General features: G+C 44.5%; 1 protein-coding gene across 1 annotated transcript in view; it reads left to right on the plus strand.

The window, feature by feature from the left end:
* The window catches only part of ASCC2 (activating signal cointegrator 1 complex subunit 2), a 364,116-nt gene that overhangs the window by 18,026 nt on the left and 324,069 nt on the right, over positions 1–22,021 (plus strand). Inside the window, exons 3-4 of the mRNA XM_086943223.1 lie at positions 4,453–4,611; positions 6,172–6,342. Of these exons, the coding sequence (XP_086799349.1) occupies positions 4,453–4,611; positions 6,172–6,342 (330 nt within the window). The remainder of the gene's footprint in view (positions 1–4,452; positions 4,612–6,171; positions 6,343–22,021) is intronic.

Raw genomic sequence — 22,021 nt, forward strand, 5'->3', positions numbered from 1 at the left:
GTGCCACCACAGCACCACTCAGCGCCACCCCAGCATCACTCGGTGCCACCACAGCACCACTCGGCACCACCACAGCACCACTCAGCGCCACCCCAGCATCACTCGGTGCCACCACAGCACCACTCAGCGCCACCCCAGCATCACTCGGTGCCACCACAGCACCACTCTGCACCACCACAGCACCACTCCGCAGCACCACAGCACCACTCAGCACCTACACAGCATCCATCACTCAGCGCCACCCCAGCATCACTTAGCGCCACTCCAGCATCACTCAGCACCACCATATCATCACTCAGCGCTACCCCAACATCACTCAGCGCCACCCCAGCATCACCACATCATCACTCAGCGCTACCCCAGCATCACTCAGCGCTACCCCAGCATCACTCAGCGCTACTCCAGCATCACTCAGCCCCACCACAACACCACTCAGCCCCACCACAACACCACTCAGCGCCACCCCAGCATCACTCAGCGCCACCCCAGCATCACTCAGCGCCACCCCAGCATCACTCAGCGCCACCCCAGCATCACTCAGCGCCACCCCAGCATCACTCAGCGCCACCCCAGCATCACTCAGCGCCACCTCAGCGCCACCCCAGCACCACTCGGCACCACCACAGCATCACTCAGCGCCACCCCAGCATCACTCAGCACCCCACAGCACCACTCAGCTCCACCACAGCACCACTCAGCTCCACCACAGCATCGCTCAGCACCACCACAGCATCACTCAGCGCCACCCCAGCATCACGCAGCACCACCACATCACCACTCAGCGCCAACCCAGCATCACTCAGCACCACTACAGCACCACTCAGCATCACCACGTCATCACTCAGCGCTACCCCAGCATCACTCAGCGCTACCCCAGCATCACTCAGCGCCACCACAGCATCACTCAGTGCCACCCCAGCATCACTCAGCGCCACTCCAGCATCACTCAGCACCACCACATCATCACTCAGCGCCACCCCAGCATCACTCAGCGCCACCCCAGCATCACTCAGTGCCACTCCAGCACCACCACATCATCACTCAGCGCTACCCCTGCATCACTCAGCGCTACCCCAGCATCACTCAGCGCCACCACAGCATCACTAAGCGCCCCCACATCATCACTCAGTGCCACCACAGCATCACTCAGCGCCACCCCAGCATCACTCAGCGCCACCACAACACCACTCGGCACCACCACAGCACCACTCCGCACCACCCCAGCACCACTCGGCGCCACCACAGCACCACTCGGCACCACCACAGCACCACTCAGCACCACCACAGCACCACTCAGCACCACTCAGCACCTACACAGCATCACTCAGCGCCACCCCAGCATCACTTAGCGCCACTCCAGCATCACTCAGCACCACCACATCATCACTCAGCGCTACCCCAACATCACTCAGCGCCACCCCAGCATCACCACATCATCACTCAGCGCTACCGCAGCATCTCTCAGCGCTACCCCAGCATCTCTCAGCGCTACCCCAGCGTCACTCAGCGCTACCCAAGCGTCACTCAGCGCTACCCAAGCGTCACTCAGCGCCACCCCAGCGTCACTCAGCGCCACCCCAGCGTCACTCAGCGCCACCCCAGCGTCACTCAGCGCCACCCCAGCGTCACTCAGCGCCACCCCAGCGTCACTCAGCGCCACCCCAGTATCACTCAGCGCCACCCCAGCATCACTCAGCGCCACCCCAGCATCACTCAGCACCACCCCAGCATCACTCGGCACCACCACAGCACCACCACAGCACCACCACAGCACCACTCAGCACCACCACAGCACCACTCAGCACCACCACAGCACCACTCAGCACCACCACAGCACCACTCAGCAGCACCCCTCAGCACCACCACAGCATCACTCAGCGCCACCCCAGCACCACCACATCACCACTCAGCACCACCACATTATCACTCAACACCACCACATTATCACTCAGCACCACCACAGCACCACTCAGCACCACCACAGCATCACTCAGCACCACCACAGCACCACTCGGCACCGACACAGCATCACTCAGCACCACCACAGCACCACTCAGCACCACCACAGCATCACTCAGCACCACCACAGCATCACTCAGCACCACCACAGCACCACCACAGCACCACTCAGCACCACCCCAGCATCACTCCGTGCCACCCCAGCATCACTCAGCACCACTCAGCACCACCACAGCACCACTCAGCGCCACCCTAGCATCACTCAGCGCCACTCCAGCACCACTACAGCACCACCACAGCACCACTCAGCATCACATCATCACTCAGCGCTACCCCAGCATCACTCAGCACCACTCAGCACCAACTCAGCACCAACACCGCACCACTCTGCACCAACACAGCACCACTCTGCACCAACACAGCACCACTCTGCACCAACACAGCACCACTCTGCACCAACACAGCACCACTCTGCACCAACACAGCACCACTCTGCACCAACACAGCACCACTCTGCACCAACACAGCACCACTCTGCACCAACACAGCACCACTCTGCACCAACACAGCACCACTCTGCACCACCACAGCACCACTCTGCACCACCACACTGCACCACCACAGCACCACTCTGCACCAAACCACAGCACCACTCTGCACCAAACCACAGCACCACTCTGCACCAAACCACAGCACCACTCTGCACCAAACCGCACCACTCTGCACCAAACCACAGCACCACTCTGCACCAAACCACAGCACCACTCTGCACCAAACCACAGCACCACTCTGCACCAAACCACAGCACCACTCTGCACCAAACCACAGCACCACTCAGCACCACCACAGCACCACTCAGCACCACCACATTATCACTCAGCACCACCACATTATCACTCAGCACCACCACATTATCACTCAGCACCACCACATTATCACTCAGCACCACCACAGCACCACTCAGCGCTACCCCAGCATCACTCAGCACCACCACATTATCACACAGCACCACTCAGCACCACCACAGCACCACTCTGCACCACCACAGCACCACTCTGCACCACCACAGCACCACTCTGCACCACCACAGCACCACTCTGCACCAACACTGCACCACTCTGCACCAATACAGCACCACTCTGCACCAACACAGCACCACTCTGCACCAAGACAGCACCACTCTGCACCAAGACAGCACCACTCTGCACCAACACAGCACCACTCTGCACCAACACAGCACCACTCACCACCACATTATCACTCAGCACCACCACATTATCACTCAGCACCACCACAGACCTACTCAGCACCACCACAGCTCCAGTCAGCACCACCACAGCACCACTCAGCACCACCACAGCACCACTCAGCACCACCACAGCATTACTCAGGACCACCACAGCACCACTCAGCACCACCACAGCATCACTCAGCGCAACCCCAGGTTATAGGTGTCACATTTGCGAAAGTTATAACTATTGGCATTGTAAATGACAAAGCTATTAATTTAGCTATTTTCAAAACCAACACATAAATAAATAAATTGTCATTTACAAGACCAATAGCTCAAACTTTCCTAATGCGAGACCTATTGCATTGCAAATGCTTGTTAGAAAGGGGCTTCGTTGTCTTAGACCGATGCTGAGAGGCGTCAAAGTGTACCCTAGCACTGCAGCTGTTTGCATTTGCAAACTTTGGCTGCCTGTAACCAGGCCTCTGGTTGTTTATAAACCTCCATCTCACTGGCAGCTTCACTTTGATCTGTGAGAGTGGCACAGTAAAGTTTATCTTTTAATATATTATCTGAGAAACAGACAACTTGACAAAATGAATCCTTCTATTGCGTAATGAATTGCAAATGTAAAGCACTTTTTTTAGTGCTTTGAAGCTGAATGAATAAATGATACCAGCATGAAAGAAATATGCATTAGCAGCCAGGTTAATGTTAGAAAAAATACACCCAGCACATTCTTTTACTCACTTTAACAGTTTAAACATGCTCTTTCCTAGTTCCATGTATTTGTTCAAAAAATGTGTAACTTTCAGCCATTTCAAAGCTTACTTATAATTGATTTGTGGAAAAATACATATGTTGTATAAAATGTAAAACACCCAAAAATATTCTGTTTACATTCACTTCAGATTATTTTATCGTTTTTGTATAATAGGCCATTGACCTTTTAAGTGAGAATTTATTGTAAGGGCATGACATTACTTCTCATGACGTCACTTTCTACGACATCATTGTGATTTGCATCTGATAATTTGTGTTCCTACTATTTCCTTGGAACTTGTGCCTTGCTTGCTAGTTGCTTTTGTGTGTGACACTCTGATAGCTTTCATTTGTAGGGCCATTCTGCAGTCTACCATTGTGCTGGTTCATTTTGTGTACATTTTACAGGCCGACTTTGTGTTGGGGGTTTTATAAGCTGCCTTTGTATGAGACTTTCTTGGTGGTGTGCGCTTTTAATTTCTGCTTTATTATTTGCATAGCACCCAAGCAGGAAGGCAGATCGTTTCTTTGTTCTGTACAGATCGCCACCCAAGACCAACCTTCCTGCATTGGTCGAGGAGTTTTTGGAGCGGGCCCATTTCATTGTTCAGGATCTGGACTGGCTTCTCACTTTGCCTCATGACAAGTTCTGGTGCCAGGTAAAGTGTTTGTTCATTTCACTTTGTCTTTTCACTAGATGTGGGTGTATCCACTGAAAGTTCAAGCCAGGTTCCTGGCTCAGACTCAACTCAGTATCCTCTTGGAAGCTGGAGCCCAAAATGAGCTGAGCCCTGCCGTGTCCTCTTCTTACCGAGCAGATGACCATCTGCACCAGCACTGGTGGGGACCAGCTTTGAATGATACTAGCCCCTCGTCTTATTTTCACAGCCTCCTTTCCTCTCTTCCAGTTCAATAGAATGTTTAACAGCAATCTTTGGAAAGAATAGCTATAGAAAAGACAATTGTTATAGTGAATGCAATAAACCCCATCCCTGTTTCTGAAGATGCACAAAGATAAATAATATGTAGGCTTGTCATTCAATGTTGCCTAAATAATTAACTAGCACCGACATTGGACAGGACTTCAACATGAGTAGATTTCATTGCAAAATATCAGTTATAATTAACAGAGGGAGCATTAAATACTGTGATTTAGGAAATAACTTTCCGATTAGTCAGAAGTACACTGAGAAGTGTGGCTCACTGGTTAGAGCAGGCAGACCCTGAAGCAGAGGTCAGACCCGGGACCAGGGTTCGATTCCCGACGCGGCAGGGTGCTGAGCTCAAATGTCCACAGACTCGATAATTCTCGCTTCGGTGCCTGACCTAATCATGGGTTCACACTCTGCAACTCTGGGCATTAAGCTTGCTTAATCTCCACAACGGCCCCCCGCGGCGGGATGCCTGGCTTTCACCTTGGGGATGCCCTGTAGGGGCTATCTCACAGGGAAAAACCAGGACGGGTTCCCAAGGCAAGCGCGGAGATACCCCTTCGGGGGTCGATTCTGGCGCTATATAAGAAACATAATAATAATAATAATAACTGAGTGCTTTTTCTGTTGCCCTGTTCAAATTGCCCAACGATGGAATTAGTTGAGTTTGTCTTTCCCCTTGAACATAGTTTTTACTTCAATCCAGAATCGAAAACCTTTCATTGATCCTTTTCCCCATAGCCCTTTATTTTGGATTAGTCTGTTCAACAGGCAGGCCATGTTATCCTGTTGGGAACTGCATCAAGCCACAAAATAGTTCTTTGTTAACTTATCTTTACGCCTTCAGGGAAGATAACCTGTAATCCACCTCTTGAATGCCATTTAATCCATTCGCAATTCCTGCTGAAATTCTTTGAGAGCACTCGGAAGTATTTTGGTATTTATGCTATCTGTGAACAATAACGTTTTCATGAGAAATGCACTCTATGAAAGCAGTTTGTAGAGTTCCTTACTGTTCCGATCCATTATGTATTTTCTTCTCCTCAAACCATATTTTCCCTGTCTCACTCTTTTTGCCTTTCCCATCTTTCCTCTTCGGGTCTCATCTCACTCCTTTACCATACCTGCTTACTCTATCTTTTTACCTTTCTTCCATTTTTACTTTGCCATTTCAGCTCTATTTTCCATCCATTTTTTCTTTTCGCTCTTTTTTTCTCCACATTTTACTTTTAAGAGCATCTTTAACTTGTCTTAATTATTTTTCTTTTTTACTTTATTCTTTCACAGGTGATCTTTGACGAGACGCTTCAGAAGTGCTTAGACTCCTATGTGAGTTTAGCACCGCGGAGGTTCGATGAGCTGGTGGACACCCCTACATCTGTGCTGCAAATGCAGGAATGCCTACAGCGTAGTGTGTTCCTTGTCTTCCTAAGGATGTCCACCCATAAGGAGTCCAGGGTCAGTATCCGAGCAAGTTTAGAAGTTCACCTAATTCAATTGAAAAAAGAAGAGCTCACTTGGGGATGTGTGGGCCACCAAGGGGAAGAGGAGTGGTTGATCCAGGAAGGATAATGGGTCAGAGGTGGCGGGGGGAGGTAGGTAGGGGGTAGCCAATGAGTCAACCGAGGCAGGGGGCCGCTAAACTGCACATGGAGGTGGACCGAATGTGGATAGTGGAGGAGGGACAGATCCGTAGAGTGGCTAAAACCTGGGGTTAAGCATATATGGGTGCTGTAATGTAGGTTGATTTTCCAAGAAGGGAGAGTCACATAACATTAGGGAGGGGATGATACTTTCCCATGCAATAGAGTCCCAATGTTACTTCTTTAGGGATATTCCCTGGTGCAGCAGGCTAAACAGTCTCAAGGGAATCCTTCAAAGGATTTGCAGTGACTGGTTGGGTTGAGGTGTCTATATTCAGGCTTTGCAAATGTTATTTAATTGCTACAGCCTCCTCTAAATGGAAACCTTTGTTGAATGATTGTAAAATGTACAGAACGTCTCAAAGTAAATTCTTAATTGTACTCAAAAAACATGTAGTCCTAGACCAGTGAATTAAAGTGAAACAAAAAATAGCAACCTGCAACCCTTGTGGTGTTAAACTTCAGTTTATAATATCAACTAGCAGCCCGTCCCGACCTTGTCCGGGAGCAACAGGCTTCCCCGACCCCCTCCCCCCCGACATTGTCCAGCAGCCCGGGCCCCGCCCGGCCGGTCGCCCGCCTGACCCGACCCCCGCCTGCCCCGACATGGGTCCCCTGACCTCAGCCACCGCTCTCCCCGCCTGTCCGCTGCTCGCACTGCCGCTGGCCTGTCCGCTGCTCCTCACGTCACCGTTCCTCCCCCGCGCCATGTCCGCTGCTCCCTTACCTCAGCCGCCGCTCCTCCAGCCTGTCCGCTGCTCGCACCGCTGCTGGCCTGTCCGCTGCTCCTCACGTCACCGCTCCTCCCCCGCGCCATGTCCGCCGCTCCTCGTCGCGCTCCTGGACGCCGCTCCTCCCCGCGCTCCTGACGTGAGCACGCACGTCGCGGCCGGCATTACTTCGGAAGGACTACTTTTTTTTTTACTGTAAATTTTTTAAATAACGTTTTTTTTTACATTTATATAGCCTATAACAATCTACACACCCTGACGATTCCAACGGTGTATCGGGTGTGTGGATTGTCATTGTGGTTCCCGAGTTTACCCGCCTCAAAGGCTGAAAGTTCTTCCTTTATTATAGTAGTATAGATAAAATAAACTGAATACAGAGTGACATTTGACTTGATATAAGCTGAATAATGTTAGAAACAAAATCAAAAATCTTTTTCTTTACATATGACCAGGTAAAGGATTATAATTGTAACCTGGTTTGGGGAGATTCTTGCAGCCCGAACCAACCTATATATCTTACACAATCTTTCTTGTGAAATGCAATCATGATTTTCTTGAACGCTAAAGTTTTTTTTTTTTAACATGATCTCTGCAAGTATTCATTACCAATATTCAAGATGGATTCTCCAAATGCATTTTAATGCATCTTATCAAACTTGTTCCAATGAGAATGAAATTCCTGAAAGTAGTTCTGCAACCCACTGGTGGCAGCTCCTTTGTTCGCCTTGCCCCACCTCTTCTCTCAACGTCTGCAGACTCTCAGTGCCATCCCTGTTGGACTGGGTAAAATTGCAGATCTACACGCCACTACTGTCCATGCTCAAACAACCCACCTTACCCAAACTCAAGAGGTTCTCATGCAGGTATAGTGAGTGTTGGGGGTGGGGTGGGAGTATCTGGAGCGGGGACGGTTGCACTTCTGTTAATGCTCCAGGATGCCTGGATAGCAGTGATGAATGGGGGGCAAAGCCCAAACGAGAGAACTCTGCGGCTTAGTTCCAGTTCTTAATATTACAAAGCTGCAGCTGTGGGGGCATATAAGGCATATAATCGTAGAAGTGTCTCCTTACAGATGTGGTCAGTACAAAAAAGGCAACAATGTTACATAGTGCTACCACAAACTACACTCCTGCTATAATAAGGTGTAAGTCAACTACAAAAGCAAGGAGTTAAAGTCTGGAGCATACAAAAATACAGTAATTTGCAGTTTTTTAACCTCTTTACTGCTAAGGCATTATTCTTCTTCTCATATAATTTCCATTGAAATCAATGGAAAGTCCATGACGAGTTACCCTTATCATTAGCGGCGAAGAGGTTAAGGAAAAAAGAGACTTATTTATTTTCAGTATTTGTGTATTGGTTTCTCACAATATTACCTTGATTCTTAGTGTTTGAGTATATGACAAAAGACATAAATCATAATTATTCGCTTGTGATGTTGATTCATATGACATAATTAACTGGATGAGGTATTTTCATTTTCTTAAGATGGAAACAGTACAGTCAATGTGCTTTGTCTGACACGACTTCCCCATGTCCATTATGGTGTGGTACTGATGATGGTTACCACATGTATCAGTAGTTACCAATCTGTGTGCCACAGCACCCCAGTGCGCCCTCAAAATTAGCCAGGGACATCGTAGCAACACAGTCTGTAAGGCTGGAGCGCGAGTATAATATACTCTAGCTCCGGTCCTACAGGCTTTGCTGCTACGAAGACACTCCTTATCAAGGGCGCTTATTTGTACTCTCAAAAATGTAAGCCTCTAATTGTAGTCCCTCATCACGTTGGACTAATAGAATAATACATCACATCAATGAGTTATTTTGTTGACTTACTTCTACATTATCATTGTGCTTCCTTACCAGTTGTTATATCATCTATTTGGCAGCCATCATTGGTGCTTCACCAAAACAGCACTGAGGACAACACTTGTTGGCTTTGCTGTTTCCATCTTAAAAAATTACCTTTCCCTGTTAATTACATCACATATATCAACATTGAAATCGAATAATTGTGATTAATGTCTTCTGTTATATACTCAAGCAATATGAATCAATGTAATATTATGAGAAACCAATGCATTTCCTAATACTGAAAATAGTAAAGTCTTTTTTTTCCTTACAGAACTGCAAATGAGTTTATTTTTTGTGTACTCCAGACTTTAATAATCTGTTGCTTTCAGTTCTTTCAACCACATAAAACCTTACAGTAGCAGTTGCGGTCAGATAAGCCCTTTTGGACCTAGATGTAGATGTCTTAGTGACATAAAGGTCCTTAAAGGTGCAGCACTTCTCAATTGGTTACTTTTAGTGTTAGTTCAATTGGGTTACCCCTCAAGTCTCTTCCAGGTCAGGGAAGGGATCCTAGAACCTCTCAAAACCCTATTGGGGCATTTCAGCAGCCGAGGGCTCACCACAGATACTTGCATAATTGTTCTCTCTGTGCTACTTTGCAATGCAATGATCAGTGATATTTTCATGCATAGTCTTCTCTGTTATGTTATATTAGGTAGATTTGTAAAGCGCATGGCTGCCCCAGCAACAAGGCTTCCCAGCCCTGACGGACCAGAGACCAGGGGGGTGGAGCTAGATGGAATCAAACAGCCAGGTTTTGATCAGTTTCCTGAAAACCCAGTGGTCAGGTGTGTATCGGGCAGCCAGAAGGATGGAATTCTATAGTGCGGGCCTGATATTTAAAAGATCGACCCCTGGCACTAGATCAGCGGACCCGTGGGATGCACAGCAGATGTTAATCAGTGGAGCGCAATGTACGCTGAGGCGTATAAAGGGAGCAGAGTCCCTGCAAGATTTGGGGGCCTTGGCCACGTACAATCTTATGTGTGGTGCAGAGGATTTTGAACTTAACTCTCTGTTGAATTGGCAGCCAGAGTAAGCGACGAAGGAGGTTCGAGGTATGACATTTCTTAGGGAGAGTAAACAGAGTGCGAGCAGGTGCATTCCGTGCCCGTTGGAGTCTTGCAGTGACTGTTTTATTTAGGCCAAGTAGAAGGCTCTGTCTCTGGAATGGTCCTCCACCAAGCATTGTAAATTGGGTTCTTCTTTTAGAAGAAGTCCACAGCAGGAACACCTCCAGCACCCCTCTGTTGACATCAAAGCTTGGTCCTAATATAAGGTAGATCCTCAATCCTGCCAGCAGAAAGTCACAGACTTTTTTGCTATTCACCATTTCTAATTGTTGATTTACACCTATATGTAGACTTCCATGTCTTCACCCCCACATATTGGAGTCTGAATCCTCCTATAAAATGATTTGACTGTAAAGTAACTATTTGCGATTTTGCCAAAGCAGTTGCCAGCGAGATTCCCGAGATGAAGTATAGGTAAAAGAATTAAAGTTTCTTTATTCATTATTTAATATATTTCCATATATAAATTCATTTAAAATATTTATTTTGATCCTAGAACAAACACAATAAATAATACAGCACAGTAACCCATCCAAATAAATGGGTTAAATAATTAACCTAAATATAATAATTTATAAATAATCCTTTTAAAACAGTAAGTGGTAAGTGTGGTTAAAAATAGTTTTCAGTTAAATTATTGTACATTTTTAAGTTCGTTTTAAACGTTTTCATTTCGTTTATTATGAACTTTGCAATGATAAATAGTTATATAATGTGTGTATATATGTGTGTATTATATATAATGTGCATCTGTAACCTAGAAAGGTGCCCATGACTAAAGTGTCACAATTTAAAATCTAACATGTAAATAGGCATGTTTTCATAGGCTTCCAAAGGCCTGATCACCACTGATGAAGCGAAGAGATGAAGGCAGACTGTTCCATGTGTGGATGGCTTCTGCTGGAAAAGCACAGCCACCTGCTCAAGTCTTTTTAAACTTTGGGACAGCTAGCAGATTGGCATTAGAAGAGTGCAGTAGTCGCTGAGGGTGAGTAATGAGCAAACTTTGCTGTAAAACAGCATGCCTGTTTGATGGAGAGCTCTGTGAACAATACACAGAAATTTAAACTTGGTTCTCTTAGGCAGGTAAAGCCAATAAAGAGAATTCAAAGCTGTTCTTGCAGAAACGTGGTGAGAGAGGGCAGAAGCCAACTTTGCTTCTGCCGCTTCAATACGACAGAGACGTCTCAGTAAGTAATTTGGAATAGAAATAAGAAATTGCAGTAGTCTAATCTGCTGAGAATGACGTCAAGCACCACAAGTCGACTGGGAAGTGAGGGTAGGATCTTGTGTAAGCCCCTCATTAAAGGGAAACAAGAAGATAAGAGATTATTTATGTGACAACTAAGAAAGATTGCTATCCGTGTATACTCCCAGATTTTGAACAGTCTTTCATAGAAGGAGTAGAGTTATCCTCTTGAGATAAAAACATAACTCTAGTGCATGTGAAGGTCTGCATATCAAGCAACATAAGACTTCTGTTCTATCAGTTTAATTAGAAATATTTTGCATACAGTGTTGGAAAGCCTCAAGTGGAGATGACCTTCAATAATCTAATGTTAAAGAGAGCTGAGTATCATCAGCATAGTTCATTAATTTAATGCCATGGAATCTAATCTAATCAAAAGAGCCAGTGGTCTGGTTCTTATAGTCAAACAATGTTAGACTATAAGAAGATCCCTGTGGTACACCTTGACTAGCAGTCATAAACCTGGAGTACTGAGTGAGAGGTCAGGCGCACTGCGTAGGTTTAGTGAAATGGTTTTTAGTTTGATGGATTTGGAAGTTCATTGATTTTGAGGGTGCTCCAACAAGTGACGTATCCGTCCCATACGTCAAAATACTAATGGCTGGTTAAGTGCGTTACCAAGTGCGTAAACGCATCCTTGTAATAGGGCACACCTTTGGGTTCGTCAATCACTGACAGACTCCGTGGATATTTTGAAGAAAAAACCTTTTTAATTTTCTTGATTAAAGTTCTTCATAGTTATTCACATTGTTTTTTTGTATCCATGTTTAACCATATAAATTCATTGTATGTATGTATGTATGTAATTTGACTTATATAGCGCACAAATCACCCGAAGGTTTCAGGGCGCTTGCTTAGGGAACCCGTCCTGGTATTCCCTTGTGAGATACCCCCGGCAGGGTATCCACAAGGTGAAAGCCAGGCATCCCGCCGCGAGGGGCCGTAGTGGAGATTAAGCAAGCTATTGCCCAGAGTCGCAGAGTGTGACCCCGTGAGTTGAGTAGGCACCGGCGCGAGAATTAACGAGTCCGTGGAATTTTGAGTCCGAGACCCTGCCGCGTCGGGAATCGAACCCTGGTCCACGGCCGCTCTCAGCCTCCGGGTCTGCCGCCTCTAACCACTGAGCCACACTTCTCCACTCCCACTGAGCCACACTTCTCCACATTGAGATTGAAACTCCACTTTGTTATATAACACAAATGCTCCGATGCATTTCAGGCTGGGATAGCCCTTTCTCAAGGAGCGCTGTAAAATAATAATATACGCTTTGGTAAAAAAGTAACACTGACATCAAAAAGTAACACTGACATCAAAAAATCACATATGCGTACACATCACATTTTCTTTGACTGTGTTCAATAAGTAAAACTGTTAGCGTGTAACCCGTGAGTGTGTTGGAAAGTCACCTTATAGACCAAGGGGGTGGTTTTGAATCGGAGGATCAGGGTATGGGTGAAAAGAAAGAAGGATCTTACATCAATCGAAGTTGGCGGTTCAGAAGGATACCTATTGGGGAGATGAAGAAATTGGTGAGCGTTTCAAGCCAGATTGGCGAAAAACGGCGTATGTTCACCCGTCGGGGCCCCGACTTACTTGTAAAGGTGGTTGCGCTATCATAGCGCTTCTGGTAAACTCCGTTGTCTTGAACGGTAACCGGAATTAGATGCGGAGTGTTCCGCGTAAAGGGCTTCTGGTTTAGCGTAGTTGCGGCGGGACATGTGACCCCGTCATGTGACTCGATGGGAGACATAGAGAAGGGACTGGTGTTGGGAGTGGACTGGGAGTTGCCATGTTGGAATGGTTAGAAAGTGAGGGAAAAGGATCAAGGGAGGGTGGGACAATGTGTAAAGAATTGCAAAGGAATCATACATTAAACAATCATGTATGTACGAAGGATAATAAATAATAAATGAACATTCAAGCTGCACCGGACAGGCAGTCAATGTGTAGAAAAAATAGGTACCGCAGGGGTACTACAAGAATGCACTTAGTTCAAAGCGGTCATTAAGGCCGTATGGTTTCATGGCTTTCAGTCTATAAATCCAGGCTAATTCTCTCTGAAGAAGCATTTTATTATTGTCTTTTCCTTCTTTTTTTTGGATTGTTTCCAAGACCACGTACTTCACTTGGGCCACATTATGATTAAAGTCATTAAAGTGAGTGGCGACACTGGACTTCTGGTTTTTGGTGCGGATATTTGATTTGTGTTCGTTAAGACGCACTTTTATTTTTCTGGTGGTCTTACCCACGTAAATCATGCCACAAGGGCATTTGAGGAGGTAAATGAGATTCGAAGAATCGCATGTAGCATCGACGTTAACTCTGATTTTAAAGCCTTTTATGGGATGGTTTATGTAATTACCAAGGATAACGTTGTTGCAAGAATTGCAGTTGTGGCATGGTCGTGTGCCAGTATGTGATTTTTGTTCATCTGGGGGTTTCGATAGAAGTTCTTTGAAGTTTTCTGACCTAGTGTAGGCAAATATTGGAGTTTCCACGAAGAGATTTCCAAAGTCTGGTTCTGATGATAAAATGCGCCAATGTTTCAAGATGATGGCCTTAAAAGTTTTGCTGACTGTGGAGAATTTTGACACTAAAACAGTTCTTTTGTTGTCTTTTGTACGTTTGGATCCTTTAAGGGCTTCCTCTCGTGTGGTTTGGGATGCTTTGGTAATGGCCAGATCAATAGTTTCTTGTGGATATCCTCTGTTTTGGAACCGTTTGGCCATTTCTCTCATTTGATTGGAACATACGTCTGGGTTAGAAACAATTCGTTTGACTCTTAGCATTTGGCTATATGGTAAGGGTCTCTTTAGGGAATCCTGGTGGAAGCTGGTGTAGTGGAGGGTGTTGTTTCGGTCAGTTGTTTTGCGGAACAATTCTGTTTCTATGCCTGTTTCAGTAACTCTTACCATAACATCTAGGAATGTTATTTCTTTCTCGTTGATGTTCCAAGTTAGTATTATGCGGTTGTCCTTGGTGTTTAGGGTATTCAACGCTTGCTCAAGATTGTTTCTGGTGTTCTTCCAAATGAAAAATAAGTCGTCGATGTAACGAACATATAATAAAAGATTGTCTGTCCAGTTAGTGTCGTTGTAGATGTATTTTTGTTCAAATTCGCCCATGTACACGTTCGCATATGTGGGTGCAGCGCAATTGCCCATCGACATGCCAGACATCTGTAGATACCATTGTTCATTGTGTACGAAATAGCTGTGATAAAGAGTATAGATCATTAGTTCCATGAGGAAGGTTTGAAGGGATTCCGGAATTTCACTATTCAGTAGAGTATTCTCAATGGCTTCAATGCCCCCACCATGAGGGATGGAGGTATATAAGCTTTTCACATCTGCGGTGCAGAGGATTAGTTGGCTGTCATTGATGATGTTAATTTCAGAGAGTTTTTTTAGGAATTCTGTAGTGTCCTTGATGTAACTTTTAAGTTTGATTACGGAAGGTTGTAAATACCGATCCAAAATTTTTCCGATGGGTTCATGAAGAGACCCTCTTGTAGATACAATGGGCCGAAATGGTGGATTCATTAGATTTTTATGAATTTTCGGCAACATGGTTATAGTTGGGCTTTTGGGGTGTTCCACTATAAGATATTTCTTAGTGCGATCATCAATGATGCCATCTTCATGTGCTTTGTTGACAAGTTCCATTAGTTCCGTTTTGTATTGGAAGGTGGGGTTACCTCCAAGTGGCATGTATGTTTCGAGGTCAGAGATGTGTTCTTTGATTTTCTCTTCATACATGCTGGTATTGAGGATTACAAGAGCACCCCCTTTATCAGCTTTGAGGCAATTGATGGTTTTATTGCCTGCAATTTTTTTGAGTAGGTCTTTGTCTTTCATGGTGATGTTTTGTCTGGACTTTTTGCTGAAATTTATTTTCGAAATATCCTGTCTGACAAGGGTTTCAAAAGTATCAATACTTTTATGGGTACAAGGAGGTATGAAAGTACTAGGTGGACGTAGACCTTGCAGTAGATCCGTTTTGGTATCGGTGGCTGGTGGTACAATATTTTCAAAAAAATGTCTTGGCCGTAATTTTCTGGTTAACTTAAAAGTACTGACTTCCAATTCAAGAAGGTTTGTGTTGCTCGTTGGAATGAACGATGTTCCTCTCTGAAGCAGCTTAGTTTCATGAGCGGTTAAATGTGTGTCTGATATGTTTATCACTAGCGATTCTTCCTCGTCTTGGTTTTCTTTTTGTTGGCTGTTAGGGCGTCTTCTTGATCCTTTTCCTGCTCTTTTTCCCCGCCGGGGTCTTCTATTTCGTCCGTTACTACCTCTAAAAAAGGCGCAGATGTTGTAGGGGTTGTTCCAGTTGAGGTGGTTGCTGTGTGTTGCCTTGATTCACGTGGTTCTCCTGATTTGGCGTATTCTGTAGTTGTTCTCCTTGGAGGACGGTTGGTGCTGTCACTGCCAGAGGATGATGTGTCGGTGTTTTGATTGAAAGGTTTATTTCGGCGACGCTGGGCGTACACGTCCGCCCAGGTATAGACTTCCCCTAGTTTGTAGTCCAGGGTGTCCCGGCGAATCTTTCGTTCGTTTATTTCCTTTGTATGTTTGTCCAATTGTAAATTGATCTCTTCTAAGGTTTTATTTAAATCTTCTGGAGAGGCCGTTTCCTTTAATTCTTGTTCAATTTCAGTGATTTCTTTTGTTAATTCTGTCAGAATAGTGGATAGTTCTTCGACGATCAGGAGAATTAAATCAAGGCTGCACTAAGATCGCATTCCATTTCTCCCGGAATACGAAAGGTTTTTTCTTCAAAATATCCACAGAGTCTGTCAGTGATTGACGAACCCAAAGGTGTGCCCTATTACAAGGATGCGTTTACGCACTTGGTAACGCACTTAACCAGCCATTAGTATTTTGAAGTATGGGACGGATACGTCACTTGTTGGAGCACCCTCAAAATCAATGAACTTCCAAATCCATCAAACTAAAAACCATTTCACTAAACCTACGCAGTGCGCCTGACCTCTCACTCAGTATCTTATAAACCAATCCGCCTCGTGGCAGGCAGCACGCCCTACGCAATATCAAAAACATGCAATATGATGAAATCTCAAAAACTACCGAAGCACGAGCGAGCACTCTAGCATCGGATCTGAGGAAACTGAAAGAATATACGCTCTCATAAATGAGGACCTGACTCAACCCACCTCAAGCCGCACCAAGGAACAATGTGTGAAACAACTGATTTATCTCTCAAAACGTAAGATCAACCAAAGGCTTCACGCAAATACGCTCATTAAATATCACAAGGCCCAGCGCATACCCAGAGGACTACGCATCGCATTAAAACCATCTCTATGCAAAAATTCAAAGGTATTCCAGGAGAAATGGAATGCGATCTTAAACAAGTGCAGCCTTGATTTAATTCTCCTGATCGTCGAAGAACTATCCACTATTCTGGCAGAATTAACAAAAGAAATCACTGAAATTGAACAAGAATTAAAGGAAACGACCTCTCCAGAAGATTTAAATAAAACCTTAGAAGAGATCAATTTACAATTGGACAAACATACAAAGGAAATAAATGAACGAAAGATCCGAAAATTTCGCCGGGACACCCTGGACTACAAACTAGGGGAAGTCTATACCTGGGCGGACGTGTACGCCCAGCGTCGCCAAAATAAACCTTTCAATCAAAACACCGACACATCATCCTCTGGCCATGACAGCACCAACCGTCCTCCAAGGAGAACAACTACAGAATACGCCAAATCAGGAGAACCACGTGAATCAAGGCAACACACAGCAACCACCTCAACTGGAACAACCCCTACAACATCTGCGCCTTTTTTACAGGTAGTAACGGACGAAATAGAAGACCCCGGCGGGGAAAAAGAGCAGAAAAAGGATCAAGAAGACGCCCTAACAGCCAACAAAAAGAAAACCAAGTCGAGGAAGAATCGCTAGTGATAAACATATCAGACACACATCTAAACGCTCATGAAACTAAGCTGCTTCAGAGAGGAACATCGTTCATTCCAACGAGCAACACAAACCTTCTTGAATTGGAAGTCAGTACTTTTAATTTAACCAGAAAATTACGGCTAAGACATTTTTTTGAAAATATTGTACCACCAGCCACCGATACCAAAACGGATCTACTGCAAGGTCTACGTCCACCTAGTACTTTCATACCTCCTTGTACCCATAAAAGTATTGATACTTTTGAAACCCTCGTCAGACAGGATATTTCGAAAATAAATTTCAGCAAAAAGTCCAGACAAAACATCACCATGAAAGACAAAGACCTACTCAAAGAAATTGCAGGCAATAAAACCATCAAATGTCTCAAAGCTGATAAAGGGGGTGCTCTTGTAATCCTCAATACCAGCATGTATGAAGAGAAAATCAAAGAACACATCTCTGACCTCGAAACATACATGCCACTTGGAGGTAACCCCACCTTCCAATACAAAACGGAACTAATGGAACTTGTCAACAAAGCACATGAAGATGGCATCATTGATGATCGCACTAAGAAATATCTTATAGTGGAACACCCCAAAAGCCCAACTATAACCATGTTGCCGAAAATTCATAAAAATCTAATGAATCCACCATTTCGGCCCATTGTATCTACAAGAGGGTCTCTTCATGAACCCATCGGAAAATTTTTGGATCGGTATTTACAACCTTCCGTAATCAAACTTCAAAGTTACATCAAGGACACTACAGAATTCCTAAAAAAACCTCTCTGAAATTAACATCATCAATGACAGCCAACTAATCCTCTGCACCGCAGATGTGAAAAGCTTATATACCTCCATCCCTCATGGTGGGGGCATTGAAGCCATTGAGAATACTCTACTGAATAGTGAAATTCCGGAATCCCTTCAAACCTTCCTCATGGAACTAATGATCTATACTCTTTATCACAGCTATTTCGTACACAATGAACAATGGTATCTACAGATGTCTGGCATGTCGATGGGCAATTGCGCTGCACCCACATATGCGAACGTGTACATGGGCGAATTTGAACAAAAATACATCTACAACGACACTAACTGGACAGACAATCTTTTATTATATGTTCGTTACATCGACGACTTATTTTTCATTTGGAAGAACACCAGAAACAATCTTGAGCAAGCGTTGAATACCCTAAACACCAAGGACAACCGCATAATACTAACTTGGAACATCAACGAGAAAGAAATAACATTCCTAGATGTTATGGTAAGAGTTACTGAAACAGGCATAGAAACAGAATTGTTCCGCAAAACAACTGACCGAAACAACACCCTCCACTACACCAGCTTCCACCAGGATTCCCTAAAGAGACACTTACCATATAGCCAAATGCTAAGAGTCAAACGAATTGTTTCTAACCCAGACGTATGTTCCAATCAAATGAGAGAAATGGCCAAACGGTTCCAAAACAGAGGATATCCACAAGAAACTATTGATCTGGCCATTACCAAAGCATCCCAAACCACACGAGAGGAAGCCCTTAAAGGATCCAAACGTACAAAAGACAACAAAAGAACTGTTTTATTGTCAAAATTCTCCACAGTCAGCAAAACTTTTAAGGCCATCATCTTGAAACATTGGCGCATTTTATCATCAGAACCAGACTTTGGAAATCTCTTCGTGGAAACTCCAATATTTGCCTACACTAGGTCAGAAAACTTCAAAGAACTTCTATCGAAACCCCCAGATGAACAAAAATCACATACTGGCACACGACCATGCCACAACTGCAATTCTTGCAACAACGTTATCCTTGGTAATTACATAAACCATCCCATGAAAGGCTTTAAAATCAGAGTTAACGTCGATGCTACATGCGATTCTTCGAATCTCATTTACCTCCTCAAATGCCCTTGTGGCATGATTTACGTGGGTAAGACCACCAGAAAAATAAAAGTGCGTCTTAACGAACACAAATCAAATATCCGCACCAAAAACCAGAAGTCCAGTGTCGCCACTCACTTTAATGACTTTAATCATAATGTGGCCCAAGTGAAGTACGTGGTCTTGGAAACAATCCAAAAAAAAGAAGGAAAAGACAATAATAAAATGCTTCTTCAGAGAGAATTAGCCTAGATTTATAGACTGAAAGCCATGAAACCATACGGCCTTAATGACCGCTTTGAACTAAGTGCATTCTTGTAGTACCCCTGCGGTACCTGTTTTTTCTACACATTGACTGCCTGTCCGGTGCAGCTTGAATGTTCATTTATTATTTATTATCCTTCGTACATACATGATTGTTTAATGTATGATTCCTTTGCAATTCTTTACACATTGTCCCACCCGCCCTTGATCCTTTTCCCTCACTTTCTAACCATTCCAACATGGCAACTCCCAGTCCACTCCCAACACCAGTCCCTCCTCTATGTCTCCCATCGAGTCACGTGACGGGGTCACATGTCCCGCCGCAACTACGCTAAACCAGAAGCCCTTTACGCGGAACACTCCGCATCTAATTCCGGTTACCGTTCAAGACAACGGAGTTTACCAGAAGCGCTATGATAGCGCAACCACCTTTACAAGTAAGTCAGGGCCCCGACGGGTGAACATACGCCGTTTTTCGCCAATCTGGCTTGAAACGCTCACCAATTTCTTCATCTCCCCAATAGGTATCCTTCTGAACCGCCAACTTCGATTGATGTAAGATCCTTCTTTCTTTTCACCCATACCCTGATCCCCTGATTCAAAACCACCCCCTTGGTCTATAAGGTGACTTTCCAACACACTCACGGGTTACACGCTAACAGTTTTACTTATTGAACACAGTCAAAGAAAATGTGATGTGTACGCATATGTGATTTTTTGATGTCAGTGTTACTTTTTGATGTCAGTGTTACTTTTTTACCAAAACGTATATTATTATTTTACAGCGCTCCTTGAGAAAGGGCTATCCCAGCCCGAAATGCATCGGAGCATTTGTGTTATATAACAAAGTGGAGTTTCAATCTCAATGAATTTATATGGTTAAACATGGATACAAAAAAACAATGTGAATAACTATGAAGAACTTCAATCAAGAAAATTAAAAAGGTTTTTTCTTCAAAATATCCACGGAGTCTGTCAGTGATTGACGAACCCAAAGGTGTGCCCTATTACAAGGATGCGTTTACGCACTTGGTAACGCACTTAACCAGCCATAAACCTGGAGTAGTCAGGTGGGAGATCAACACTTGGAACTCTATCCGCTAGATAGGATTTACACCAGTTCACATCTTAGCCTCTGACACCCACCTCAGCTAGCTTGGTGGTTAAGATGTTGTGGTTGTCAGTGTCAAAGGCAACAGAAAGGTCATGTAAGACTAGAGCCACAAGCTGGCCCTTGATATCAGTGGTACAGCACTGCTATCCAGGCTGATCTGGTTGCATGTACTGGGTGGAAGCCTGATTGAACTGGGTCCAGCAAAACAATGGACATATGACATTCAGAAAGCAGTTTGTTGACATATTGTTCTGAGATCTTTCCAGGTAAAGGTAGGAGGGAGATTGGTCAGAAGTTGCTCAAAATAGAAGGATCAGCACTAGATTGTTTTCAAAGAAAGGTTCCCATGGCCTTTTCCATTTAAGGGGCGTGTAACTCGTGTCTTGCGATTAGAAATTACCTGTTATGGGGAGCGGAGACAGACTGACTATACCCTTCAGACCTTGGGACATACAGGGTCCAGTGGTGAGCCGGAAGTGTACAATTGCCAATGTTTAATAATGCCTTGTCTGACATTTCTCCAATATTATCCAGAATTGGAGAGGTTGTACTGATGGCTGGTGTGTGGATTTAACACCTGAAGAATATGTATCTGGCATGTCTGAAACATTCTTAAGAGGTCATAGTGTTGACTGGGAGTTTAGTGACAATATAATGTTCTTGACATTTTCCTCAAAGAAGTCAGCTAGGTTGTCACTTAGCACTTGTGAGTGAGGAATGGTTTTCAGGATACAGGAAAGGTTGATAAGTGTTCTTGCAAAGGCAAAAAAAATTCGTAATCATGATGGGGCATCTAAAATTCCTTCATCAAAACATTCTGCTTTAACTACCCTGACAATTTTTTTCTTGTCCTTTTGACCTGCCTTAACGGTCATTTTTAAGTTTGTTTCATAGTCCACATTTGTCTTTCAATTTTTTGCTATCTAGCTAGCTGATCAGAGAGTATCCTTACCATAGAACAGAGGGGTGCTGATGTGCAAAATGTTTTTTATCCAGACTCTAAGCTATCCAAGAAAAAGAATCATCATATTTCATTTCACTGAGAGATCTGCCATTGTTATAGTTGGAGAGCTAAGAGATTAGGATTGTGTGGTATTGGAAATTTTGGCCCTAGGGCGATGCAAGCTGGTTTAATTGTATTCTGGATAAAATGGTATAGAAGAATTCTTCATTCATAATCATTATCTGTCCAGACCAAAGGAAGTGTTCTTTCCACTTAATCATTTGCTTAACATAGAATGACCAATAATAATTTGAATGTCAAACTAATTTATCGTTGTTATTTTAAGACACTGCCTCTACATATACCTATGTATGCGGAGATCTCTGACACTTTGGGAGAGATTTCTGCACAGAAAAGATGAGCGGTGTAGATATCCA

The sequence above is a fragment of the Lissotriton vulgaris genome, chromosome 11 (genome assembly GCF_964263255.1).
Source record: "Lissotriton vulgaris chromosome 11, aLisVul1.2, whole genome shotgun sequence".
NCBI classification, from domain to species: domain Eukaryota; kingdom Metazoa; phylum Chordata; class Amphibia; order Caudata; family Salamandridae; genus Lissotriton; species Lissotriton vulgaris.